General features: G+C 54.7%; 1 protein-coding gene across 4 annotated transcripts in view; it reads right to left on the reverse strand.

Annotated features, from left to right (window-relative positions):
• The window catches only part of TOGARAM2 (TOG array regulator of axonemal microtubules 2), a 53960-nt gene that overhangs the window by 23143 nt on the left and 2962 nt on the right, over positions 1–27855 (reverse strand). For 3 of the 4 annotated variants that reach the window (XR_006888637.1, XM_046661479.1, XM_046661480.1), the window contains exons 2-13: positions 21792–21919; positions 19831–19944; positions 17990–18271; positions 17420–17631; positions 16389–16579; positions 11063–11109; positions 8583–8749; positions 5926–6076; positions 5538–5702; positions 2664–2817; positions 1860–1965; positions 808–1043 (exon numbers count right to left, since the gene is read on the reverse strand). Coding sequence is in view for 3 of the 4 variants with exons in the window: in XM_046661479.1 (XP_046517435.1) it covers positions 808–1043; positions 1860–1965; positions 2664–2817; positions 5538–5702; positions 5926–6076; positions 8583–8749; positions 11063–11109; positions 16389–16579; positions 17420–17631; positions 17990–18271; positions 19831–19944; positions 21792–21819 (1853 nt within the window). In the remaining variant the exon portion in view is untranslated. The remainder of the gene's footprint in view (positions 1–807; positions 1044–1859; positions 1966–2663; positions 2818–5537; positions 5703–5925; positions 6077–8582; positions 8750–11062; positions 11110–16388; positions 16580–17419; positions 17632–17989; positions 18272–19830; positions 19945–21791; positions 21920–27855) is intronic. The other variant, XM_046661481.1, reaches the window with a different exon arrangement.

Below are 27855 nucleotides of genomic sequence, written 5' to 3' on the forward strand. Positions count from 1 at the left end.
ACTGGGCTGTGGTGCCATCAGCAAAGGCCTGCTGACTTCTACAACGCCCTGGGTTCCGTCTGAGAAGGCTCCTAGCCCAAGTGTCATGACTGGCTTTTTGGAGTTGAGAGTTGTCTACCTTGTGGGAGAAAGGGCTTGGAAAACGCTTTTGGTTTTGCTTTTGGTTTGGGTTGGTACTTAAGGGAAAAGCAAATCTGGGGCAGAAAGGCTCCAAGAGCAGCCAGCCCCTCCCCCTCCCCAGGAGAAGGTCCAGTGATGCCAAGTAAGTATGAGATGCTGTGCCTTGCTCTCCTCACCGCCCAGATTTCATCAGAATGAAACATCCTCCCCTGGGAGGGGGCTGGAGCTCCTTAGGCACAGGGCTCAGGCTACAGAGGCAGCCCAGTCTCCCCAGGACATTACCACAGCCAGTATGAGCTCCCCAGTCTTGAGCAGAACAGCACCTCTCCCCTTCCAGCTGGGGCTCAGGGCTGCCCTGAGCTCATTTCATTATCCCCAGCCTGGCCCATGAGAGGTGGGAGGAAGCCCACCAGGAAGCAGGGGTCTTCTTTGCCCACCTAAATGCATGAGGCATTCACTTGAAGCCTGAGGTGGGCCCATCCTTCACCCTGACTCTCTGACCCTTCACCTGATCCTCTGACATCCCGAAGGACCCTGCTACAGCCTCAATTTCTGCCTCCCTCCCTCCCTGTCTCTTTCCATCCTTCCTTCCCGCGCCCCCATCTCCCTCCCCCTCTCCCTGGGCCTCTCCTCTTGCCTTACCTTCCCAGACCACCCTCACCCCTCAGACAATGGGCCTCCACGTACTAGACGCCCGCCGAGGTGAGGGCCACCAGGGATCGGGCAGGGGTCACGTTCTCCACCATGGCCCCCAGGGACCGGTTGGCTGCTCTCTGGATGAACTCGCTGGTGTTCCCCATCTTCTGGAGCAGGCAGCGGGCGATCTCCTCAGCCTCCTGGTCCATACTTTTCTTCAAGGCCCGGAAGAGGTCTCCCAGGGTGCTGATGGCCAGGCGAGACACCTTGGAGCGGAGGTTGGTGACCTTGGAGAGAGACAGGAGAGGGACCCTCCTGGGCTGCTGGACCCTGACAACGGTTCCAGAACATACCAAGAATGGGGCACTGCACCACCCCTCCCACCGCCTCCACCCTCACCCAAGGCCTAGGCCTCACCAGGCTGGAAAGGGAAATCCTACAGCAGCTCTGAGCAAAATAGTCCCATATTTTAAAAATACTATTATTGTTGTTACCATCATAATTGCTAATTCCACTATTATCACTATCATCTGAAATTCGTACAACACTTAGTCTTCAAAACACTTTTGCAAATAATGTCCAATTTGATCTTCACAAGGTCCCCCAGCTGAGACAGTCCATCCCCAAGGGAGGGACATGGCCTCCACACGTGATAAGATGCATCTTACTGCCCCTTTGGGTCCAGCCTTGGCCAAGCCCCAGTCCCATGGGAGAAAGGCCTTGGGAAATGCTACAACTGCCTTGAAGTTGGAGATCGGGCCCAGAACACTCCATCCCTCCTCTGACATTTTGAGTACAGAGGACAATGCAGGGCTGTGACAAATGGGCATACAAGACTGATAGTTTCAATACCCAGAGATTAGACATCAGGAAACCCAGGTCTCAGTTCCCCGAACAGAAATGGATGGCTACCTCCCATCTCAGCGGCTGAGGGCTGAGAAGTAAGCAGGGGATGCCCATGTTCCGGGAGTCCCTCCGTGGCTGCTGTGTGACCGGCACTGAGCAGCAGCACCGGTGAAGAGGGACTGGCTTGGGCAGGGGGGTTTGCGGGGTGGGGGAGTGCGTGCAAGTGCACAGTACGCAGACTGTCTGGGAGGCCTCACCTCCCCACTCACGGCCAAGGACACGTCATGCAACCTCCCGGCGAGGACATCTGAGTGACAGGCGGCCAGGCGCTGGATGCTCACCAGGCCCTTCTCCTTCATCTTCCTGAGAAGCAAGTCCAGACTCTGTCACAAGCAGGTGGGAGGGAGGAGCCCCCTCCCTCTGCAGACCACGGGCACCCATGTCACCACCCCTCCCAGCACCGCTGCAGGTTGGGATTTGATGGCCTCGAAGGTAGGGTTTCCTGATGGAACACCCAGGCTGAAATCCTAAAGTCCCGAAAAAGCCATTTTAAGGGACCTCTGGCTCACCCAGACCAGGATGGAAACCCACCCCCAGAACTCCAACCCACGCCTGACACAAAACCAGCACCTTCAAGAGAAGGTGCTTGAACATGATGACTGAAGAGAGAGAGGGCTTCCGGAAAGTGTTCTGGACCACAAGTCGCTCATCACTCAGCTCATGACTAAGATTGTGTGTCCTGCCAGGGCAGTGGGAGGAACACTGGGAGCAGATTAAGCTTGATTTAGAGAAATAAAAGGCTGTGACCTTAAGGAAGTGTCGTGGAGTCAAATTTAATACTTGCCACACCTGGCTCTGGTGTGCCATAGAGCAGAGCACAGGGCTGCTTGGAAGTCCCAGGGCAGACACAGGAGGCGAGACTCACATGCACACACGCACACATGCACGCCTCCTTCCATGGGACCAGGACCTGGCAGCAGGGGAGGAGGGCAGCTGGGGGCAGGAGCTATTCTGCCGCTCTCCCCCAGCGACAGCACACAAATGGGACGGTGTCTCCTCACCAGTCGCTGCTGTCGAGGCACTGGAGGGCATCCATCAACCCCACCTCTGGGTTCGAGAAGGGCCTCAACTCCTTAAAGGCTCGAAGATGCGCCTCCTCCTCCTCCTCTTCCCATTCAGGAGACCCCAGCGTCAGCACCGCAGGTAGCGAGTTAGCTGTACTCACAGAAAGAGGAAAGGAAGAGGACAGTTTCACCAGGAGGACAGGAAGGGAGGGGCATGCAGGGACAAGGGGCTGGGGGTGCTGAGAAGCCAGCGCCTGGCCTTCATTCACCAGGGAGCCTCAGAGACCACATAACTCTTTACCTCCTGTTGACTTTCTCCATTCCTGCCATTGCCAACCTGATTATTAGAAACAAAACTGGCCTGTGATATACAGCTTAATGTCATGTGGCCAAGCCCACGAAACCAGTGATTCACCCCCAATCCTGCCCTATCTGTGGTTGGGGTGAGACCCACAGGTTTGTCAAGGATGACTTCCTACTCTCTTTGGTGGTGTTCTAACCTCGTTCCCCGCCAGGAGCCCGTGTTATCAGCTTCTCCTCCTTCCCCCCACTCTCCATCCTTTTGTGAAGTTGCTTGTGGGCAGGGAAGTGGTCCAAAGGCAGCTGGCCGGAGGAAGCAGAGGACAGTGAAAGCACCCCAAAGGCAATGTAGCTAACCAGCACCCACGTGGTCAAGATGTGGCCACCATTGCAGGGACTGACAATAAGCAGGAATGTTGTTTAAAAATCAGATCACGTTTTCTATGTTCTCCTTCGTTGGGGACAGATACTAGAATCATAAAATCCCAGAAGAACAGGAAGGAAGTTTAGAGCCATCTATTAGGTCCCATGCCTGAGTCACAGAGTTGAGGCATCAGAGGCCCAGAAAGGTTGGGGTCCCCAGCTGCAGTCCCCCAGCTCCTCTATCAGCAGAGCCAGGACAAAGGAGGTCACCAGCATTCTCTCTGCCACCTCTCACCTCCTGGCTAGTGTTCTTCAGAGGTTCATCTCCACTGGCATGATTTTCACTATGGCGTATCCAGGAGTTCCAATCGGAGTAGAGGGGCTATACTTCACTTAAGGCCAAGACACAAAGACCTCATTCCTGGACCCTCTTCTCAGCTCTGCCAGTGGATCATGAGTCATTAGCTAAAGTCTTAGTCCCTATGGGGCACCATCACCTTGAGTGACCTTGGGTGACCTTGGGTCTCTGGGTCTCAATTCTGCTGTCTATAAAATAAGTGGGGTGGGTTAGACAGATCAATATTTCCCAAGTATCAACCATTCGATTAACACTTTCGTGATTTTTATCATATCTTTTAATTACCTATACTTTTATCCTTAATAGGTTTTTGGGTTGGTTTTTTTTTTAAGACTGGCCCTGAGGGGCCGGCCCAGTGGTGCAGTGGTTAAGTTCGCACGTTCCACTTCTCCGCAGCCCAGGGTTCACCAGTTCGGATCCCAGGTGTGGACACGGCACCGCTTGGCACACTATGCTGTGGTAGGTGTCCCACATATAAAGTAGAGGAAGATGGGCACAGATGTTAGCTCGGGGCCTGGCTTCCTCAGCAAAAAAGAGAAGGACTGGCAGTAGTTAGCTCAGGGCTAATCTTCCTAAAAAAAAAAAAAAAAGACTGGCCCTGAGCTAACATCTGTTGTCAATATTTTTTTTCTTCTTCTTCTTCTCCCCAAAGCCCCTGAGTACATAGTTGTATATTCTAGTTGTAGGTCCTTCTGGTTGTGCTGTGTGGGACGCTGTCTCAGCATGGCTTGATGAGCCGTGCTAGGTCCATGCCCAGGATCCAAAGTGGCAAAACCCTGGGCCACCAAGGAGCGCCCAAACTTAACTACTCACCATGGGGCCAGCCTCCATACTTTAATTTATATAGTATTTTTCTTCAAATCAATCATATATCAAATCCTAAATAAGTTTATTTTAAAGGGAAATTTGTGTCACTACCATAATTGGTAAACTAATACTACTTGTCACAGAACATGATAAATATTTACAGTAAAAATAAAATGTTGTAAACTCTAGCTATAAAATTACAGCCAACTTCTGATGTCTTTGAGCCAGAAAGGTCTCTTTCTTTGAAAAGGAAATCTGCAAGTCTTAGAGAGGTACTAAAGACTAGCACCAAATTAAGACTTTCTGCTTGATGGAAGCAAAAGGATAGACAGACAATTGAAAAGGATGGTGAATCAATATTATTTCTGGCACTAAAATGATGCTCTATTCTACCATCATGGTCCCGCTTAAAGAAACTCTGAACCTGGCTGATTGTTTTCAAATGTTCTTTAGCAGCAAATTGTTTTCAAAGGAAATCTCATGTGGACGCCTAGTATAAAAAAGGTGAGGTGAAATAGGCGCTCCTCTGGTAGAATGGGGACAGAGCATCCCCTTGTCCCTTAGCACCTTCCTGAGTGTCCTGTAGAATGTTTGGATCCCGGGATCCCGGGCTGAAACCAGCCCTGCCCAGCCCTGACATTTTATGAGACAAGATGCAGGAAACCAAGGTCTTCCCAGAACCCTCTCTTGCCCTTCCTGGTGTTTCTACCCACTTCCGTGGATGCTGTTTCCCAGCATCTGTGGTCCTGGTGCACAGGAGTGCCCTCTAGGACATCTCATGCAGGCTGGGCACACCCGCCCAGCCATCCACAATTCCAGCTGCAATTCCCTGGGTCCCCAACCAGGCTCATAGATGCTTTTGACTCCCAGACACTGTTCCTCTTTCTCTGGCAAGGTGACAACACCCCAGGCTGCCCTCTACTCTAACATGGGCAATGGGAAGAAGCAGAACAGCTGAGGTCACCTTTGCCACACCCCAAAGAATCCCAAGGCAGCACAGCCAGAGGGACATGTGCTCCCTGCCCATGGGATCTGGGCCCCACCTGAAGCATGCCGGGCAAAGCTGGGCTCCTGCTTGCTGACAGGGATGCTGGGCAGTGAGGCCCGGTTGGCCCTCTTCCTCAGGATGACACCGATGTTGTTTCTGCGTGGGCTGCTCAGCCCAGTGGGCACAGACAGGGTCCCGCTGCCCCGGAGGGGAAGGAGGCCTGTGGAGGCAGTGAAAGTTCTAGACTGAGCTAACCCTGCCTGTCCCCCAAACCCAGTGTCCTCCTCTGGAAATGGGCCCATGAGCAGACTATGAGAGGTAGACAGCTCACGGTCCAGCCCCCGGGTGGGGAGGGTGGGGAGTTGTGGATATTTTCTCTCTTCCCAAAAGTGTTTGCCAAGAAATTCCCTGGCCTGAGGGAACCTTGCCTCAGCCCCCAGTACCTTCCTTCATCAAGGTCCTCCGGGGGCCCAGGCTCTGGGAAGCAAGCTCCCTCTCCCTCTCCGGGTCCTTCACCCTCCGGAACAACTCCATCTCCTTCATCTGCTTCAGCCGCATCTTCTCCTGGGCAGACTTAGAGATGGTGACCTGGATCTGGTGCAAGGTCAAGTCAAACTCCATTACCCTTGGGGACCCAACTGTGCTTTCTATACCTTCATTCATTCAATTATCACAAGTATGAGTGGCACCTTTGTGCCGATCGCTGTTCCGTGAGTGAACAAAATGACAACGGCCTTGCTCCCAAAGAGCTTTCCTGGAGGGGGAGACAGCAAACAGACCAGTCTCTAATGTCAGGCAATAAGAGCCTAAGGAAAGTAATGGACAGATGGGGACAGGGCTTCTGTTTTAGGTAGGAAGGCCCAGGGGGACTCCCTGAGGAGGCGAAATTTAAGCAGAAGCATAAATGAAGTGAGGGAGCAGGCTGTGCAGATTTCTAGGAGAGAAGTGTTCTAAGTGAGAGAGCGGGCAATGCAAAGGCCCTGAGGCTGGAGTGTGCTGGGCGTGGTTGGGAGCAGGGAGGAGAACCCTGGCTGGAGCACCCTGAGTCAGAGGATGGTAGAACATGGAGGGGGGCGCACGAAGTAGAGCCATAGCACGCTGGGCCCTGTGGTCCATGGTGAGGATTTGGGCTTTTCCTCTGAAGGACACAGCAAGCCACTGGAGGTTTTGAGCAGAAGAATGACATGATCTGACTTTCTTCTTTTTTTTCTTTTTTTTTGGTGGGGGGATTCTCTGTGTTGTTTTTTATAGCTTTTTATTTTGAAATAACTTAAGACTGACAAGAAGTTGCAAAAATAGAACCAAGAGTTCCCATGTGGTGGGGTTTGGACTAGAATAACAGGAATGGGGATGGTAGAATGGCCAGATTCTGGACACATTTCAAAAGCAGAGCCCACCGCTTTTGCTGATAATATGAGATGTGGGATGAGAGAGAAAGAAGAGGTAAGGAGGGGTCTAAGATTTTGGGCTGGAGTAGCCGAAGGCTGGAGTTGCTTTTTACCGCCGTTCACTGAGCGGGGATGCTGGGAAAAGAGGAGGTTTTGGAGGTGAGCATTCAATAGTTGAGTTTTGCACAAGGTAAGTTTGAACTGTAAATATCTGAATGGAGATGTTGAGCATCAGTTAATATATATATATAGATCATATAATTTAACTGCTACTGGAGTCAGGGGAAGGTCTGGGCTGGAAAGGGAAATTTCGGAGTCCTCAGCATGTAGATGGTGCTTAATGCCATGACCGGATCAGGTCACAGGGGGTCAGTATAAATAGACAAGAGGCCAGAGGTCTGAGCTCGGGCACCTCAAGCATGGAGAGGTCAGGAAGATAAGGAGAAGCCAGCAAAGAGGGCCTGGGAAGGAGCTCACTTTGACGTAGGCAGAGAACCAAGAAAAAACCACCCCCTCACCTCCATCCCTAGGAGGGGGTTTCAAGAAGGATGAGCCAGAAAAGCTGCTGACGGGGCAAGTTAGAAGAGGACTGAGATGTGCTGTACACGGGAAGGTGACAGCCGTCGGTGGCCTCAAGGTGGGCAGTTTCAGGGGGGAGGTGGGAACTAAGGCCCACCCGAGTGGAGTCAGGAGAAAATGAGGCAGTTCTGTTTTCTTAAAATGAAGGAAATAGCCGAAAGCTAAGATCCTGACAGGTGTGATCCAGTGTCAAGGAGAATATTGTCGATCAAGAGTAGGAACAAATGCTGGAGTTGGGGTATTAGATGGAGTGAATCAGAACAGGAGAAGGTGGTAAGGGAATGGGATGCTTGAAATTGAGATGACAGTGGGAGTGAAGGGACTGTCAGTGCCACGGTATACGGTACGACCATGGGAGCCAGCGGCTCAGGTGGGGTGGGGGTGAGATCATTTCATGGCACTGAATTATTCTTCCTTTGTTTCACGTTCTGTTGCCCTCATTGGAGTGGGAGCACTGTGGTGCCTGCACATTATCACCATCATCGCTGGACCCTAGTCCTAACATAGCAGTACATGCACATAGCAGGCCTTCAAGATAAGTTTATTGCACTTTTACATCTCCGCTTAAAAGAATGAGCACGGGTCCCCCAAAGTAGCGACTCTCCAAGTTCTACTAAATCCATCAAGCCTAGGATCTGGATGAATCATCTGGACCAAGGTCACCTTAGAAGTGCAAGGTATTTGTCAGCCTGTCAAGCACAGCCTTTGGCAGATCTGCCTCTGAGTCAGCGGCCTCTCGGTTGCTATCTTGGGTGTTGGTTCAAATTACTCAGCTTGGTTCACCTAAGCCCCTCTGTGCTCTCCCCCACATCCTGCTTCTTTCCGAGCCACGTGTGACCTCCTTCTGCCCTCCCTTCCTCCCTCATCCCTGCCCCTCAGCTCCTGTTGTACTCTTCCCTTCCCCTAGTTTCCCACCCACATCCTTCTCCTCTCTCTTGTTTTTCATCCTTTCTTCAGCCCTCACCCCAAACCCACCTGCACGCTCTAGCCTTCACTACTAGGGGCAGCTGCCTTGGGGCTCTTCCTTGCTTTCCTCAAGCTGGTCCCACATTTGTATATTTCAGAAACATGCTTGTGTTCAGCCAGTGGTCCACTCAGACTCTGACTTCCTCCTCCCCTTGCTTTCCAGATACCTTGGTGCTGCTTTCCTTCTGGTCCTCTTCTTTTAGCAAGGGGTGGGCTTCTTTGGCATGGCTGAAGGAGAAGGCTGTCAGCGTAGGAGCAGACTGAGATGAAGGCAGGGCAGGCTTCTCAGGGGCTGTAGACCTGCCCCTGATGGGCAAGGCCAAAGGCTTTGGCTCTGGGGAGTCAAGAATAAGAATGGAGCTGAGGATACCCAGCACCCTGCCGCAGCAGCTGCCCCTTCGGGCTGCCGCTGAGCTCTGGTCAGTGTAACACTTTACTGCCTAAGCCCTCCACCCTCAATTCTTCTGCCCAATGCTTCCTTGATGGAGGAAGACACAAGTTAAATTTACTCTACAGAGCAGCATTGGCAGGCATAGAAGAGCTGCCCAAGGGCCAACAACCTCCTCCTTTCATTCATTCATCCATCCATCCATCTATCCATCCATCCATCCATCCAACTGCACACCTTAGTCTAAGGAGAGGGAGGAATGAGGCTGGGCAGGAAACAGGGGCAGATCAGTTATCTAAGAGATATAAGATAGCTCCTGAGAATAGAAGTCTCTACTACCTGGGAGGCGTGTACCTCAGGAAGAGAAAAAATAAAATGAGCCCAGTGGCCATTTTATACCAGCACGGACCCGTCTGAGACTGTGACACAGCATGAAGGGGCCAGAGAACTCACTATGCTAGTCCCATCCTGTCATTTCACAGGGAAAGCTGAGAGCCAGCAACCTTCAGATTCCCTTGTGATTGATAAAACACACATTCACTTCCAAATGACATCAAATCCACAGTATCTCTTTGTCATTCTGTATTTTCCCAATCAAATGATGTTAAAAGGACATTTCCTATCTTGGAGGCAGGGTGGGGGCAGGTTCATTAGCTCTTTTAATGAAAGAAGTGTTAACCTGGTTCTCCTGCTCACAAAGTCTGCAGCTCACTGTCCTTGGGTGAAACTGCAGATCTGAGGCCCAGTGGGATGGGGGCCACCTGCCTGAGGCTGAGACAGGAGCAGGGCTCCCAGGTCACTGCCGACCCCTGCTGGGCCCATGCCTTCTGCCAAGGATCCCTCTGCTGGGTGCAGGAGGTGCTCAAAGACGTGGGAGACGGATTGAGGGCCAAGAAGGAGGGATGAAGGCTCCATGTGCCCAGAAGTAAGAGGCAGGGCAGAGGGCACAGGTGTCCAGGTACCAGCTGACCAGGGCAAGGACTGCAGAAATGCCACCAGATTTGCGGAAGCTTCAGACAATACCACATGAGACCCTAGCATATGCTAGGAGGGTTACACACATTGGGCAACGTTAGCCCTAGCTGACAGCTGGAGGCTTGAGAGCCCTTTAAGGACTTCATATTTTGTATCCCCCTCCTCACCCACACCTCTAGGAGACACCTTGGAAAGCCTTGTCTGGGCAACCTGGCCCCTGCCCCCAAGCCCCTGGGGACCTGGTTCTCAAGCTGCAAGCTGGTGAGGCAGACGAGGGAGTAGTTTTGGAGTGGGATCTCCTGGCCCAAACCCCCAAGCCAGTATTCTCAGGGTTAGCTCTAAAGGGACGCTCCAGGGGCCAGGGATGCTCCAGGGAGCGACAGGAGAAGCAGCCGCCTACGAGGTTTCTGTGCCCGGCCTGCCTCTCGGGCCCAGCTGCACGGCCTGAGCCTTGGGCCTCTTGGGCAACAGCCTCCTTTCCACCACCTGCCCCACCTGCTGAGCGGATTACCAAGTGACCTGCCAGGAAGCTGGACTGGGAGTCCCCGCCTCCTGCCGGTCAGCACAGCAGCTGCCTCCAACCCCCACGGCCTGCGGCCAGGCTCAGGGTGCTCTGCCCAGGTCCCCTCACCCAACCTGCCCAGGGCTCAGCTTCCATCTCTCCCCAGAGTTAGGGCATCAGGCTGGAGAGCCCCCTCCTCCCTCTCCTAAAGCCTCTGTGCACCTCGTCCTCCTGCCGGCCCGCCGGACCTCGCTTCCAGCCTGGTTGGCGCTATTCCCCTGACACCAAAACCTTCCAGGACCAGCTGACTAAAGGGTTTGTGGGATGTGGTTTAATTTCTTACTCGGTCTGGTGAGGAACACTCTCCTCTACTTGCTGAAACAGCGCAGGGGCAGCCGCATGATGTGTCAAAAGTGCCGGCTTTGGAGCCGTGCGGACCTGTGCAAATGTGACAGGCCTGCCTTCCCCATTGTGAGACCAGGAAGAGGGGCCGGCTCACTGAGCCTCAGTGCACCCCTTCTTCTGTCAAACGGGGCCAGCGCCTTCTCTCTCAGCTGGGACGTCGTGCAGCTACAGGTGCTGGTGCATAGCGACACGCCAGGCACAGAGCAGGGGCCGCCCCGCCGCATGGCACCGGGCAACTTCAGCCTCCCTGTTCATGAAATGAGGTGTTCGGGTACAAGAGCTCTCAGATATCCTCTGGCCCCAATTCTGATCCCATGACCCAGCCCAGGAACCAGGGAGTCGAAAAGCAAGCAGGGATGCGCATGGAGAGTACATACCCAGAGACTGAGGGGTCTTCTCCCGAGGCCCACTCTCCTGAACCAATCTTAAAAGAATGGGAGAAAAAAAGGCACCATGAGTGATGGCAAGCAAGAGCTCCTGCTGTGAGGAACTGGCACAGGTGGCTCAAGGAAGGGGTGATGGCCAAAATGGCAAAATGGGGGACACAGCAGATGGGGCTGTGGGTGGCCCTGTAAGAGGCTCTTGGCCAGGAGTTCAAAGCTGCAGTGGATGCAGCTCCTTCCGCAAACTCAAGGGCAGGCTGAGCAGCAGGCCAGACCCAGCCAGGCTGGGTGTCCACACACAGCTCTGAGCCCCATTTTCTGGCTGTACAGCCCACTAATTCCCCAGGAAGCAGCCTCCACATGGAAACTGCTCAGTCTTTTTTAGGAAGATTAACCCTGAGCTAACTGCTGCAAATCCTCCTTTTTTCACTGAGGAAGGCTGACCCTGAGCTAACATCTGTGCCTATCTTCCTCTACTCTATATGTGGGACACGTACCACAGCATCGTGCACCAAGCGGTGCCATGTCTGCACCCGGGATCCGAACCGGGCCACCCCGGGCCGCTGAAGTGGAACGTGCGCACTTAACCGCTGCACCACCGGGCTGGCCCTGGAAACCACTCAGTCTTAAAGGAAGCCCAGGCCCCTGCTGTGCCCTCAGGAGAGCAGCTGCAGCTGATGGGGTAAATCTCCCAGCTCAGAGCAGACTGAGCTCAAGTCCTCCAAACTGCCCAGCCCTGTGAGAGCTCAGAGACCCCTAAATTCCTCCTCCTCATGATAGTCATCCCCGTCCCCCTGCCCCCTGGGTCTAGAGGGATTGACCCTCTTTGCTGCTGGTAGGAAATCCCCACTCTTGTATTCTAGAAGCTCAATCCCAAACTCCCCACAGGAAGGGAAGACAGGGCATGTCCCGCACTGGTTTTAACTTTTTAAATAGGCAGCACCATTTACTCATTCAATAGATATTTGTTGAATACCTCCTCTGTGCCAAGCATGGTTCTAGACACCAGGAATAGAGCACCAATAAGATATACGACAATTGCTGCCTCATGGAGCTTACAGGCCCATAAATACCAGTTATGCATTATCCAATGTGGATTTTCCCTTCTCAGTGGAAATGCACAGACATCAGAACTGCTGGGGGCCTGACAGGGTAACAAGCCACAACAAAAGGACTGGGACACAACGTCCTGTGCTCTAGCCTCAGAGGATTCACTCAGCAAAATGACCCAGGCCGCGGTGGCTGGAGGCCAGGCAGCAGGAGGGCCCACATCAGTGCCTGCCCAGATCCAGGGGACTCCTGTCCGAGGAGACTGAGGGGGTCAGGGGGATCCTAGGTCCACAGGAGGGGAAGAGCTTCAGGCTGGGCCTGGACCAGCCAGGACTCGGAGTTGCTCCCTGGAACAGGCAAAGCCTCTTGGATCTGGACCCACATGGAGGGCTTGTATGAATGGGAATTAGTAGGTAAATACCCTAGGGCACCCAGCCTAGGGACCCCACCCACCAGGTCTTTGCCATTGGGACCTACCACTGCCCAACTGCTCTAACAAGGTTGGGGGGCAGGAAGTGGAGCTGAGTCGTCCCTGTGGTTAACCCTCACTGCCTGAGGTGGGCGCAGGGCACTGAAAACTCTGGAGCCACTTCCTTCTCCCAGGCCTGGGGACATCCTGCTCCTGGCCTGCACCTTCGCCCCTTTGGCCTCAAGCTGAGGACTGCCTTTCCTCCCCCTCTGAGCAAGGATGTGGCCCCTGGCTCTGCCTCCTTGAAGCTGTGGACCTTGGGAAGGCTCTCACCTTCCCTTCTCTAGAGACCCCTCAGCAGAAAGGACCGAGGCTGCAGCCATCCACACCCACCAGAGCCTCTGCCCTTCTCCACACAGTGTCCCAGTCCCTCCTCCCTCTGCTTGACCCACGGAAACCCCACCACAGCCTGAGGTCCTTCCCCAGGGAGAGGCGTGGGAACAGCGAAGCTCCATCTCCAGCAAGAGCCCTCTCCCTGCTCCAGGCTGGACATCAGAGCATCTACCTGTATCCCTGGGCGGCGCTAGTAGAACCCATCCAAGTGTGGCCTCACCACTGCCCCCAACCCCTGCTCCTCCTCCCAGTTCCCCTCCTCCATGAAGGACACCACCATCTGTCCAGCTGCTGAAGGCAGGAACTCCTCCATGGTCCTCAGCACCCCCGCCTTCATCCCACATCCAGGCGGTCACTAAGCCCAGCCATTCCTCCTTCTCCTGTCCAGTCCTCTGCATGCTCCACCGCAGACTTGGGCCTTTGCCTGGCTGGGTACCATGGCCTCTCCCCTGATTCCTGCAGCAGCCCCCCACCCAGGGTGCACCCCCCATGTCACTGTGTGGTTGCCAAAGTGGCCTTTCTAAATCAGATCTGATGTTACTCCACAACAAATAGCCTTCAGGGGCCTCTCATTTCTTCAGGATAAGCTCACACTCCTCGGCCCAGCACACAGGCCCCTTCAGCCCTGCTTATCTCACCCGTCTGCCTCCACAAACACGGGCGCAGCCGTGCAAACTCCTCGCAACTCCTTAAATGCCTCAGTTACTCCCCCTCCACCTCTCTCCCTCTTCTCCGTCTCACAAACTCTCCCTCAGCCTTCAAAACTCAGCTCAGCCCTCACCTCCTTCAAGAAGTCTTCCCAGCCAGATTGAGATCATTTTCCACTGGGCTCCCCAGAATGACAGCTGCCTTCCAACTTAGCACTGAGCTCACTGGACCTCAAGTCAATGGTTTACTCGTAGATCTCTCTCATGAGCACCTAGAACACAGACACTGTGTCTTGTCTGGCTTTGTTTCTACAGCACGTGGCACATAGTAGGTGCTTAATAGCTTTTAAGTGAGTAAATGGATGGGGAGATGGATGGCCAAATGAAAGAAGTGGCAGTAGAGCCTTCTTCCCATTCATTTGCTAGCAAGTCTCCCAGAGTCAATGGAGAGAAATCTATGTCACAACAAATGGCAAGTGGGTGGATATGGATTGTGTGAGTAACCCATACCAGGTCCCAAGCTTGACAGCATGGGAGCCACAGAGATATCGAGATATGGCCCTTGCCCTGTAGTTCTCCAAGTTAAAGAATAGAACAAGGTTTAAATAAAAGTTGAACAAATCAATGAAAGGGGTGGTCATGGAGTTCACAGGCTGGGTGCCATGTGGACAGTGCAGAGAAGGCAGTTCCCCTCCTTGCCACCCCAAGGAGGATACGGAAGACCTTAGAGCTAGGGTAGGCTAGACGTGGAGCTGACTGGGGGCGGGGGCGGTGAACAGGCAAAGGTGAAAGGCTCTTGTTGGGGCTGCAGGGATTGGGGAAGGGAGGTGACGTCCAGGGTCGGCACACCCACACACAGTCTGGAGTTGGGGAGGCTCTTGCAGGTCAGCACAGGAGGAAGAGTGTGGAGTGGTGGGCTGGGACACCCTGAATGTCAGACTGAGGAGACTTGTCTTTAAGCTGCTTCCACCAGGAAGTCAATAAAGATGAAGTGCATGGAAGAGGCCGTGGGGGTGGGGGCAGGGTGGGGAGGAGGATGTGAAAATGAAAGACTAGAATGCAGAGCCAAGGGCTGCAAGGAGACAGGCTAGCAGATATCGGGGGAGGGCAAGAGGGGGCCGGTACGTGCAAGCTGAGAGGAAGGGCAGGGAAGAGAAAGGGATGGTAGCTTTTGTTGTTTTTCTTGTTGTTTAAGAAAAATCTGATGGGGTATGGCAATCTGTTAGGAACAGGAGGCAATAGGAGCAAGAGTCAAAGATGATGCCAAAATTAGAAGATCAAAGAGAATGCCCGCACCGTGATGGAAATCAGGAGGTCAAGGCAGGGAGGCAGTTTAGGGGAACATGAGGTGCTCTGCAGCATTGCTGTGATGGTGGCACAACCTCACTTCCTCCCTCTGATGCTGGATCTGCATCAGCCGTGAGGATGTTAGGGATGCCCAACAGGAGGATGGAAGCATGGAGCTTGACTCTGGGGAGACCTCAGGGCAGAGCAGGGGATGCACAAGTCACCCATCCACACATGGTGGGTGGAAGCCACCTGTACAGATAAGATTCCAGGGGAGAACAAGGAGATGGGAGCAAAGGGCCCTGGAACCAGTTTCAGCAACAGCCACATTTGAGAGACAGATGAAAGAGGTGCGCAGGAGACTGCCTGGAAGGTGGAGAAGCAGGCGTAAAGTCAGGAAGCCGAGGAAGGAGAAGAGTTCAAAGGAATCAACAGCTCAAACGACACAAAGAAGTCAAGAGCAATGAGATGGGAGGAAAGGCCACTGTTCTGGGGCCAGAGAGTCATTATAGCCATCAAGAACACCTCTCAGAGGGGAGGAAGAGGCACATGTCAAGCAGGAAAGGATGAGGAAGTGTCCGATGGTGAGGAAGGAGTGGTCGATGGAGCAGGCGACTCTCTGAGGAGGCTGATGGCAAGAGTCAAGCAGAGAGCTCAGATCCAGGAGCAGATCCGCGGATGGGTTCCCACACCTCAGCAGGGTTGGTGGAAGATGCAGACATGGGTATGGACACAAGGGAAGGCAGCACGGGAGACAGAGAGAGAGAAGAAGCTTGAGAGAAATAGAATTCAGTACATCAGGCCTCAACGAAATGAGAGAAGGAAGTCACAGCAGGAACTTGACTGGTGACCCACGCTGGGTGAGCCAGGCCCATAGACCGTGAGCTCATTCTCTCTCTTTCCCCACGACACTTTCTCTCACACACACGCACCCGTGCACACACTTGCTCCGATATTAGTCTGGACTGACACAAGGCCATCTTGTTCTTGGCCATCTTGAAAGCACTGTCTGTCCCACTTACAAGCCATAAACCCAGATTCAAAACAACACTGAGACCTCTACCTGACTGGTTCCCAATCTTTTTGGATATGAAGACCCCTTTTTAAGTCCAAAAGTTTTGTGGGCTACCCTTTCTCCCACCCCAAAGCCTCATGATGATGCTTGTATTTTTAGTATCCATTAAGAAAATATATAACAAAGAGCTACCATGAATTCAATAGAGCTTTAAAATAATTAGTATTTTATTTATCACTGCAGCAACCACATATATCAGGAAACTGGTAGAAAATGGAGGCTGAGACATTGTTTATTAAGCCCATACCCCCAGCTGGCCGGAGTCAAGGATCAGAGGAGGGCAACAAGGCTGCGGCCTCCCCAGGTCTGTGGCCCACGGCTAGGGGACACTGCCCTTCACATGCCCAGTCCCCCGGAGCTCTGCCCTGGGTGGAGGTTCAGCCTTGGGGAGCCCAAGAGGATCTTGTGGGGATAGAAGGAGAGAGGACTGAACGGTAGTTTTGATTTAGGACTACTTACTGTGTTTGGGGGGCCTTCGGGCCCGTGAGGCTGTCCTGGCCTGGAGGCAAGAGTCTGGGAAGGGAGCCAGCAGCACAGGAGGACGTCCCAGTGGGCACGCCAGCCTTTGGGATGGGTGGGATCACAATGCTCCCCAGTGACTTGTGCATCTTCTCGTCATTGCAGTGCAGGTATTGCCGGGAGATCTGCACCTGAGAGCCAAGGTCAGGGAGGGTTCTGGTCCATGGAAGACATCCTACTCTGGATGCTCACCTCCCGGGCACCTCACACAGGGCAGCCCTTTCTGTCAGGAGCCACCTGGGCGACGGTGCTGAGAAGTGTCCTCTGGTTTGTCTTCCTAGCCACACAACCCTGGGAGCCCTGGAAAACTCATTGTTTCCTTTCCACTCCAGGCGAGAAGACTGGGGGGTCCCCTCACCCCTACTCCAATCCCTTTGGTTGTTATTATTATTTGGTTTTTTTGTTCTTCTCAGTTCCAAAAAATCCTAGAATGTCAAAACTGGAAAGGATCTCCAAAAACATTTGATCCAATCTCCTCTTTTCATAGATATGCAAACTGGGGCCTAGAGAGAGGAGTGACTTGCCCAATGTCACGCAACCAGTGAGGGGGCAGACTGGAAACCAGAGTTCTAATTTTCTGCATCCTAGCCCAGCATTCTTTCCTCACCACCACATGACCTCGCCTAAAATGGGGAGGGTCAGAAGCATGAGGAATTCTGAAACATTTCGACCAGAGAAGGCCTAGTGACCACCAAATGAAGGACAGATGGTCACACAGCCTCTGCTTGAGCAGGAGCTCAGCACCTGTGGGGCAGCCACCCATAACTTCCAGGCCAGCTCCAAAGGTTTGGGATGCTGTGGGGGAAGATGAGAGGAGGGCCCCAAGCCCTTCCCAGTGCGGCCCCATCAACGAGGACAGCCCCTGAGATACCTCTAGGGAAGCTAAGGGCTCAAGAACAGGGGCTAGGGAAGGATAGACAGAAAGACAGAAGAAGAAGGAGACAAGACTCAGAGGAGTCAAGTCACCTTACCTCCTGGGCACCGGGTCTCAGCTCCTGAGGACCCTGACTGCTCCCAGGTGGATCCAGGCTCTTCTCCTTGGCTCCGCTGGCCTCGGGGGTGGTGGGGATGCTCTGGATGGGAGGCATAGGCCTGGGCACCCTCAGCAACCTCTGAGAGGTGGCCCGGGGCATGGTACTCCTCAGGGTAACTCCTTTGGCGCCTCCCCCAGGATCCAGAGAGGCTGTATGGGGTGGGGATGGGGAATAAGTCAGTCCCAGGAACACAGGAATTGGGGGCTAATTCAGATGCTGGCAATAGGCCCCTACGTCCTGGGCAAGGCTGGGATGGTGAGGGAGGAGGACAGATCCGCCCGGCCCCACCCCCACCCCACCACTAGACTGCACAAGCAGATGGTCCTGAGAGTCCTTTCCCACTTCGGTAAAATTTGACGGAAAATGCCAGTCAAAGTCCCCTATTTAAAATCCAAAGGCAGGTCGGGTAGAAAGGGAAACAAAATCAGTCCTAGATTAGGAGTGATTAGGCCTGGGGTCCCTGACCTTGGAACGGATGAGTGGCCGGTAGGCAGGGCCGAGGCTCACCTCGGGCAGATGCTGCCAAGCCCTCGGAGAGCCTCCTTTTCTTGAGCTTGTCCTTGATCTGGGTGGTGTCCCGGGCCACACTGTTGGCCTCCAACTCCAGCGAGAGGAGGGGCACCAGGGGGTGGGGCCCCAGAGACAGGGCCCCGAGGTTCCCGGGGTGGCCATTTCTGGCCTGCCAGCCCTTCCGGCAAGCATCCAGCTTGAGGCTGCCAGGGTCCCCATGCCCACTCAAGAGCTGCGATGGCTTCTCTGGCAGGATGCTTGGCGTTGGCTGGAGGGAAGCTGAGGGAGATAGAGGCAAGAGTGGGTTAACACACAGCACCCAGGGTGGCACCAGGCACAGCAAACTCTTTGGTGTCGCTTCCTTGCAACAGTCGGCCGCTCACCTGGTGAGTCCCAGTCATTCAATGTTTCCATCACTCCTTGTCTCATTCATTCATTCAACAGTATCTATGAGGCCTGCAACCTGAACAAGACCTGTGTCATGAGGCACTCAGAGGATGAAAGCGGGAATCAACACGCAGCCCTATCAGAAGCATAGATGAGAGGCCATAAACACTCAGGGAAGTCCTTCTACCCGGGACCACCATCCACCAATCTCCAGGACCCAACCAATTCATTCAATTTTATGGGGCCCCTGACATACACCAAACACAAATTGAAAAGAGAAGTTCAGGTTGTTCACAGCAAAGCATGCTCCCATGCAGACACCAGTTTATGCAACTACTCACTCAACAAACATTCGATGAGCATCGAGTGTGCACCAAGCACTGTCCAGGCAGTTGGAGAGGCAGAGACGTGTGAGGTACAGTCTTTATCACTAAAGGACTTTCAGTCTCTTAGAGAAATAAGCTGTGTCCCTAGATGGGCTCATTACAAGGTAAAATGTGAGACGTGCCATAAGAGAAATATCAACAAAATGCTTTGTGCACGTCGAGGAGGAGGATGAGGATTGGGAAAACCTTCAAGAAGTCGTGGTGTTTGCACTGGGCCTTGAAGGAGCCTGGACCCTGGAGGCGCCGGGGAAAGCACACAAACAGACCAGCTTTCAGAATCTCTGCCACACACGTAGGCAGCACTTCTTGGAGCGCCTTGATGTAACCCACGAGACCCTGATGCCCAGGCCACAGACACTGGACTGGGCCTGGCACCAGACCCAGGAAAAGCCGGACTCAGTGCCAGCCACAGACCTGTAAGGGGACTGGCCTGAGAGAGGGCGAGTAACCAGAACAATCAGACTCCCCATCCAGAACACTGGAACTGCAGCTATGCAGAGAAGACCGTCTGCAGCTGGAAGCTAAAGCAGGAAGTCACGGAGCAGAAAGTGGAGGAGAAGCTGAGGGGGTGTCCTGAAAATCACCACTCCAGCAGCGGTGGCTCCAGAGGTGCCCACTTCCCCACCACCACCCTGGATGCTGGACGTCCCCCAGACCCCGAAGTATGGGGCTGCAGACCCTGTCTTCCCAGGGCTCATGGGGCTTCCCCTCGGGTTCTAGGCGAGCCAGGTACATGCTTCCCTGTTCTGAGGGTGACCCTTGCAACACCTCCATCCCCTGAGACAGAATTGAAAAGACACACCTGAAACCAAAGGCCATTTTCAGCAGGGACTACAGGAAAAATAACACATGCTGGTAGCTTGAGGACACAGCCAGGCATCTAAACACACCCGTATCGTCCCTCCAGGAAGAGGCCCAAGCTCTGATCTGAGGCCACTGGCCCTGATTGGGTAGCTGCCAAGTGGGATCCCCCATTCTCTGCCCAAAATCCCCAGAGAGACTGCCCAGGGCACTCAAAGGCCAGTTGGTGTGACCAAGTGACCAGGCCAGGCCCTCCCATCTCACCTTCTCTGTAGGTCTGCGGGTTGGAATCACTGCTTCCACCCAGGAGAGTGCGGGGCCCAGCACTGGTCCGAGGGACACTCCCGCAGTACACAGCCACCGGAGCCAGAACCTTGGCTGGGGACGGAACCACGAGGAGAGCGGCATCTTAGAGTCATCTGAGGCCCATCCCCCACACCAGAGCCTGGCCCTCAGATGTGGGCCTGCCACCCCAAGCCCACCTGCCAGGGCACCAGGGTCCCCTCTCGGCCTGGCTGCCCTCTCCCTGCTCACACTCTGTGGTCCTTCTCCCTCCGGCTCTGCTCTACACCCAGCACCACACTGCCTCAGTCTGGGGCTCCGCTCCTCCACCACCCCTGCCCCCCGCCTCTGTCCCCTGCACGTCTCACACTAGCTGCTCTCCCTGAGCCGCCCTCTCACTGCCAGGCCCTTAATTTCCACCTTCACACGGTAACCCCCAACTCGTGGCTTCGGCCCCCAGGGGCAGGACAGTGTCCCACCAGCTGCTCAGCTCCCCTCTGCTGGGAGCCCTCGAGCACCTCATCGGCTGTCCTGCACTGACCCTTCCCCTTCTCTCCTAAGCTCTCCAGCTCAGCAAACGGCACCATTGATCCCTACTGCAGATGTGTATGAAGTGCTGCCCTGTCAGGGACTCTGCCCCTCACAGTCCCGGGTGGCACAGTCATGGGCAAGGCTGACTCCGTCCTCAGTGGACCTGAAGTCTAGAGGGGAGACAGCGAGCAGGAACGGTGTGGGGCCGTGAGCCCTAGCCAGGGGCGGACCGGCAAGTCTTCCCGGGGGAGAGTCAGGATAAGGGGAGCCTTGCCTTTGAGAAGCCTTGCCCTGTGCTCCCACAGTGCCCCAGGCACACCTCTGTTTTCCCCTCTCCCGTCTGGCCTCTCCCGGTCTGGCCCTGCGCATCCTGAGGCAGAGACGCCATCCTATTCATCTTTGTAGTACCTGCTCTTAGTAGGCAATTAGATGTTTGTGAGCTGAACCTCAGGACCATCCATGGAGCCCTAACGCACCACCTGGAGAAGCCGCTACCAAGGTGGAAACCCAGCGCACCCGCCCCCGGGGTGGAAGGTCCCTAGACTAGGAGTCTGGATTCTCGTCCTGTTTCCGTCACCTGTGTGACCTTGAGGAAATAAGTTAACCTCTCTGAGTCTCGGTTCCCAGATTGGTAAAAAAAAAGGAGTTGTACAGGACCAGGGGCTCATACAGTCATACCTGCATTCTATTTCTAGATTTCTAGATTTTTCTTAAGCCTTCAGCACCTCCCGCTGCCCTACAAGAATCTAATGTCAGGCAGGCTCTGATGCAGCCCTAAATCATGCCGTTGTCTTCACCTCAATACATCAAAGCCCCAGGGTGCTCTGCCCTGAGCACAATGACCTCTTTCCTGAACAGCATCCTGGGTTCTCTACGTTCCTCCCCCGTGCTCGCCTGGCCTCTGCTCCAGCCTCTCCGGGGAGAAGCAGCCCTCCACCTCACAAGCACCCACTCTGTCTGGGGCAGGACCCGTCGACCGCTCACTCTCCAGAGGAAACTGAGGCTCACACAGCTGGCTCCCAGGCCTGGAACCCTGCCTCTGGACACTGAGCTGGCCACATGGTTCACACTCTCCTGCCTCGTCAGCTGAGGAGACGGGGACACAGCCCCACCCCAGGCCCCGGCCCCACAGCCTCTGCCCACGCACAGACTCCCACCCCAGAACCGGTCAGCCCCTCAGCCAGGCACCGGCTCAGAGAGTGGAGGCAAAGCTCAGGCCGAGTCCCTAGGATACTCCAAGCCTGTCCTCGGGCCAGGGAGCCCCCGGACAGCCAGCTGCGCAGGGAGGGCCAGCATCCACTGGGCTGGGATGGGAAGGCACGGCCACCTGGCTCCATCTCCCAGGCAGATCACAGCCCTGGGGAGAACCCGAGGAGACCCCCACCCCCATGGTCTCGCTTGGTGCCCTTTACCTGGGGGGACGGCATCACGGGTGCCCATGCCCTGGGTGGAGAAGGGGCCTGGGAGGTTGTCCAGAGGCAGCAGCTATTTTGAGCCGTCCAGAGGTCCAGAGGGCCCCAACCTGTCAACACGCAGGGACCTGTGGTGGAGGGGCAGAGAGAAGTCAGTACCCACAGATAACAAATGCTTTCTAAACTCTCCACAGAAAGCCCATCAGGAGCCGAAGCATTCTCGTGATGAAAAATCTGTCCCTGGACCTAAGGACACTTCTCTGACATTTAGACTCTCTCGACACTCAGAGTTTCCAGGCGCCAAGGCTGCGTGACTGGGTGGAGCTCATTATGAAGAGTGTCCAGGAAATCCCGAACCTGGCTTCCATGCGGTTTTGATGTGGGCACCTTAGGGTCTCGGGGATGGTGGAATTCATCACTGGGAACCTGACATGTTTCTCCATAAGTTTCTATGGTCTTCAAAAACCCAGCACTCTGCCAGCTGCCCTGGAGGCTCAGGATGGACGTCGAGCTTTATGTCCCCACTCATCACTCCAGTATCTGGCGACATCTCCCAGAAACCAGCTCTCTAGTTTTCCTTCAGGACACGCCTGCCTCCATCTGCATGACATTCTTGGTCCCGTTTCTCACCTCACTGACCAGGCCAATCCTCTGAGCCTCTCAGCATTTCATTGTCCCGTGGCTGACCACTTGACCTCACCATGCCCCTTCCCTGCCTCCCGTGAACCTCGGGGGTCAGTCATCAGCTCTTGCCCTTGACCTAACTTCATTCTCTTTCCATGTGACAAGGGTCTCACCACAGACTCTGTGGCTTCACACGATTTTATAAATTCTTTGCTGAGATAACAGGGACCCATTTTCACCCTGACAGGCAGGGAGGTGGACGGGTGATGTTAATTAGTGATAAAATTGGGGGTAAAGGCCACATCTCCCAATCTCTGCTTGAGAGCAGCTCCCTTGAGATATCACCTGGGGACACGGCAGGATGCAGTGCCAACTTCCCTTTGCTGAGCGACAAATTCCAACTCAGGAACTGAGGAAGCCCGCCTTCCGTCTGGAAGCCAGCCCGCCACCGTCCCCACCCAGGCCCCAGCAGGCAGAGCAGCTCCTGGCAACCCTCCTGGCAAAACAGAGATGCCAGCCCAGCCCAGCTGCCCCGGCCCCAGCCAGCCCTTGCCTGGTGTCCCAGCTTATGACCTTGAGTCCCTCGGTTCTCTGTCTGAGGAGGACTTTCCTCACAACCAGGGGAGAAGGCAGCTCCCTGTCTGCCGGCTGGTAGGATAAGCATTTGGCCACATGCTAGTGACAAGCAGCCAGGAATGTCCACGAGACAGAGCACTCCTCCTGAGCAAGGTGGCGGAAGATTGACTCCACAGGATCCAGCATCCCATCCCTCCCCCAGTGAGCTGGGAGAGAGACAAGAGATTGGCAAGGCGGCTGTTTCCTGCAAAGGAATGTTCCAGGAGGGGACAGACCTTCCACAGCTGAATTAAAGCAAACAAGCTGGAGCCCAGGCTTCGGGGACAGTGAGGGTTGCGGGCCCCGCAGACCCCTGCTACCCATATCTAACCAGAGCGCAGACTTTCTATGCTAGTTATACGTGGAAAAGCAATATTTAGCTACAGCCCTTGTTTCAATCTCGGCTGCAGCTCAGAATCACCTGGGAACTGATTAAAATTACAGATTCCAAGGGCCCACCTTAGGCCTCCGCTGAGTTAGTCTTCTAGGGAGCAGGCCACAGGATGTGTCTGGTTTTTTCCTTACCTGCTGAGTGATTTTGATGTTCCAACAGCCTTGAGGACCATTGGGCTATAGCTCAGACTCACTTCACAATAAGAGTGCAGTCTTATTTCTCACCTGAGGCTGTCAAAGTGGTGATTGCTGCCCCAGTTTCCCCAAAGTGGTCACTCTCTAGGAGGCTAAAGAAAAGATTGGGAGCTGCCTGAGTACAGATAGCATAGGGTTCAGCTGCCACCTCCACTGAAAAGGGCCTTCTGAACCCGACCATCCCCTGCCCCACCCACCACTGACTCCTCAGCAGGCCAAACGGCCCTGGCCAAGACAGCCCCCATTACTCCGGGCCCTGAGGACAACCAGCAGTACAGAGAGGAAGCCCAGATCCACTCCACAGCCTGCCAAGGCAGCCCAGCAGACAGAGCCCCTTTTAGGCCTCCCCTGCCTGTGTCTACACCTTTGACCCGCAGGCCCTCAGGGTCCACAGGTAGGATCTCCTAGGCTCCTGTCCAAGGGGAGGTGGCTACAGCTGCATAGGGACAAACAACCATGTCTCAAGTCTTTCATGAGCACCATGGGTGGAATCTCCCCAGGAAAGTCATTTAGGCCCCTGACATGGTGGGAACTTAAAGATCCATGTCCAAACTACAAAAACCAGAATCAGAAATTCCAGCCCGAGTGTGGACAAAGCTTTGGGGTTTAGTATGGACAGCACTTAGCCTCTGACCCCCAAGGCACAATTCACTGAGCCCCTGTTTGTACCCAGCACTCTTCTGGGCACCAAGGAGTGACTGTCCCCTATTGGAACAGCCCTGAACTAAAGGGCTAACAGCCAGTGGGTTCTGGGGACCAGGATTCTGTTCTCACTCCCTGTTGCTCTGGATTGCCCGAGATGGCTAGCTGCTCCCCCCTCAGCCTCAGTTTCCCAGCTCAGGAATGGGGTGGCCCGAGGTAACTGACCGTTGTCCACTCCTTCCACTAAAGCTGTGGCTACCGAGGTTCCATGGTGACCGGCACCAAGGAATGAAGGAAGGTCACAGAAGGGACTCAGGTTTCAAGTGGGAAGGAAACAAAAGCTAGGACTGCCCCATAAAGAAGGTCAGCCCCAAGGACAAAATCCCAACCTCCATGTGCCTCGCACGGCCTGCAGGGAGCTAGTGCCCCGCTTCGTGTCCACCCTGGTCCCGAAGGAGCTGGGCAGAGACCAATCCCGAGAGAACAGCCCTCAGACAGGAGGGCAGGGAAAGGCTCTGCGGTGGGAGGAGGGATCAGAGCAGGGAGACCAGGGCGGGGATGCGCCCCGATCCTGGGGCGCAGCCTCCCCTCCCCCCCAGGGCTGCGGCTACAGAAGCTTCCTCCACATGGCCATGACACAACCCATTCTCCCCTTAGCGGCTTCTGAGAGACGTGTCCTAGCGAGTCAGAGATCTCAGCCCCTCGGGCATGTTCAGTGGGAACAATCAAGAAAGGGAGGAGGGGAAAGACGGGGGAGTTAACAAACCTAGTTACTGAACCCAAAACTGTGTCCCCCACTGAAATACATTCTGAAGAGAGGCCTCCGATCTGGGCAGCCCTCCCCTCCCACACTCCTGCCCGGGGATCTCCTGAATGCCCCCCTGGGGACACCTAGAACTCTGGCTCTGGGGTCAGACAGCTGGGTTAGATCCCCGCCCTTGTCCCCTCGTATTAACTTGGGAAAGTTATGTAATTCCTCTGAGTTTCGATTTCTTCATTTGAAGAAATGTCCTAATAAAGGGTATTGTTAGGATTAAATAAAGTCATGTGCAAAACCAGTTTAGTACTACTGCTGGTAGATGGTCAATAAGGTGAGGTCTGTACTCTTCCTCCCCACCCTCATGCACACACATGCACACATATGCACACATGCACACCCACACTATCTTCAGAGTTACGATGGGCCAGTCCTCCATTCCTACAAGAGAGACCCAAGTGACAGAGGCGTCCCTCACGAGGAGGAGAGAGATGTGTCTGTAGAGTGAGAGGCGCACACCACGCAGGCCCTCAACCTCCTGTGGTTCTTGCCCAGGACCCACGCTGCCACGTGAATGCTCCCCGCAGTATCCGGCAGAATGCAGTCCGTCCTAGGCTGAGATGGGCACTCAGGGAGACCAGCAGTGCTGGCTGACCTGGACTCTGGAGACGCTCCACGGAAGAGCAGCGTCCTTGCTGGGCCGGGAAGGAAGCGGGATCTAGATGGGTAGGGAAATGGGAAGGGCAAGCAGGCTGAGGAAACGGTCTGAGCGGAGGCCTGGGGGAACAAACGGACCTGTGAGTTTGGGGTCTGGAGGGAGGGCCCGAGTCTGGGAAGGCGGGTGACGGCGGGATGGGGAGATGGGCCATGGGCCTCTTCTGCAGGCAGAGGGAACTCCAGAGGGTGGTGAGGAGAGGAATGATGTCATCTGACTTGTGTTTTCATGCAGACCCCTTGAGTGAGACCTGGGAAGGACTTCCTAGGGAAGGAAGCCTTTGACCAAATTTTAGGACTGAAACCAAGAGACCACTAGCCCAGGCTCTGGACTAGGCACAGAGAAAATATGCGAATGAGCCAAGATTTGCCACTAGCTATTGACAGAGTTTAGACTGGGCAGAACACCCCTTCCTGTGCCCCAGGCTGTCTCCCTGAGGGCAAGGAGTGACGCCCCCACACCCCACCCCACCCCCTCATCATACACACACCCCCCCCCACGGGAGGCAGCCGTCCCCTAGACCTCCAGGGCAAGCTCTACACATTCTCAGGTGACCTATCGGACTCTGACCTCCTGGGTTCAGTTTATCACTGAAAGTCTGAGATCCACTCACTCATTCAACCACACTCTAGGAACTAGGACACATGGGGAAAGGAGACTAAATTCCAGCACCCATGAGCTGTGTGACCACAGGCATGTTACCAAACTTCTCTGAACCCTAGTTTCTTTAACTGCAAAAATGGAGATGTTGCCTACCCCGCTTCAACAGTATATTCAATCAAATGCAAAAATCGCTTAGTCCTGGGTCTAGCCCCCAGCAAGTAATCGATACCCAGTGGCATTAGTATCGTTGCCCTGAACAAAGCTCGCAGCAGCTGCAGGTGGAGGACAGGTTTGGGTGGACAGGGTGGGAGGCTGTGGAAATAATCCCGGAGAGAGAGGATAAGAGTCTGACTTGCGGCAGAGGTGGTTCGAATGGGCACAGGGGGAGATCTGAGAACTATTTAGGAGGCAAATCAACAGACCATGAGACTGAATAGATTGGGGGCTGGAGGGAGTCTCGCCTGAGTGCAAGGTTCTGGCGTGGGGGCTGGGGGACCGGGTGCCGTTGGCTGCCCAGATGGTGAACACGGGAGGAGGTGCCAGCCTGGGAGAGATGCTGAGTCCTGGTTGGCACAGGCTGGTTTGTGGCTCTTCCAGGACTGCCAGGGGAAGGCACCCAGAAAGCAGCTGGTCTGAGGCTCCAGGGACGGAGGGCTGGGCTAGAGCTCCAGGCCTGGAAACCCCCAGTAATCAGACAGCGATTGAAGCCCCGAGAGTAGACTCGACAGTGAGAAGACCTGGCCAAGTGCCCAGAGCAAGGACAGTCAGGGAGGCTGGGAGAGGGTGCCAGGAAAGCCGAGAGAGGAGAGTGAGCAGAAGTGTCAACTCAGTAAGGCCTGGGGAAAGCCATGTGACCATTGGGGAATATCCAGAAGGTTAGGGAGCATGTGGGGAACTGGAGGTCACAGAAAGGAGTGCTGGAAGGTCAAGAGTGCTGACAGCCAGCACAAACCACTCTTTGGAAATGTTGGATGAGAAAAGGAGGAGGGAGCCTGGGTGGTAGCTGGGGAGGAGCGAGCAGGGACGAAGCTTGTGCTGTTTCCTTGCTTGCTTGTTCTCCGTGTCTTTTTAAGGATAGACATTACTGGAGCATATTCATAGCAGGAGGGACAGAGCCAGGGGAAGGGACAGGCTGGAGACGTGGAGGGAGGAAGGGGAAAGAACAGAGCAGCATCCCAGAGCTCACTGGGCAGAGAGAAGGGTGCAGGACAGGAGGTACTCGCCCAGGCCGGAGGACGGCACCAGTCCTCGGGCACTGAGGAGAGCAGCCCAGGGCAGCCCAGGGGGAGCGGCAGGAAGGCGAGGATGGCCATATTGGGAGGACTGTCCGTGAAGTAGGAGGTAAGACTGCCGAGCATGAGAGCTGGACTCAGGGATCTCTCAGATCAGTGAAGTTCTGCAACATGGCATATTTTGACCCCAGAATAAACAAACAATTCTATTCCTTTTCCCACCACCGCCCCAGCCAGATGCCTGGTCTTCATTAGCCTGGGGCAGGGCTGATGTCCACAATGACTCTC

The sequence above is a fragment of the Equus quagga genome, chromosome 5, assembly GCF_021613505.1.
Source record: "Equus quagga isolate Etosha38 chromosome 5, UCLA_HA_Equagga_1.0, whole genome shotgun sequence".
In the NCBI taxonomy this organism is placed as follows: Eukaryota; Metazoa; Chordata; class Mammalia; order Perissodactyla; family Equidae; genus Equus; species Equus quagga.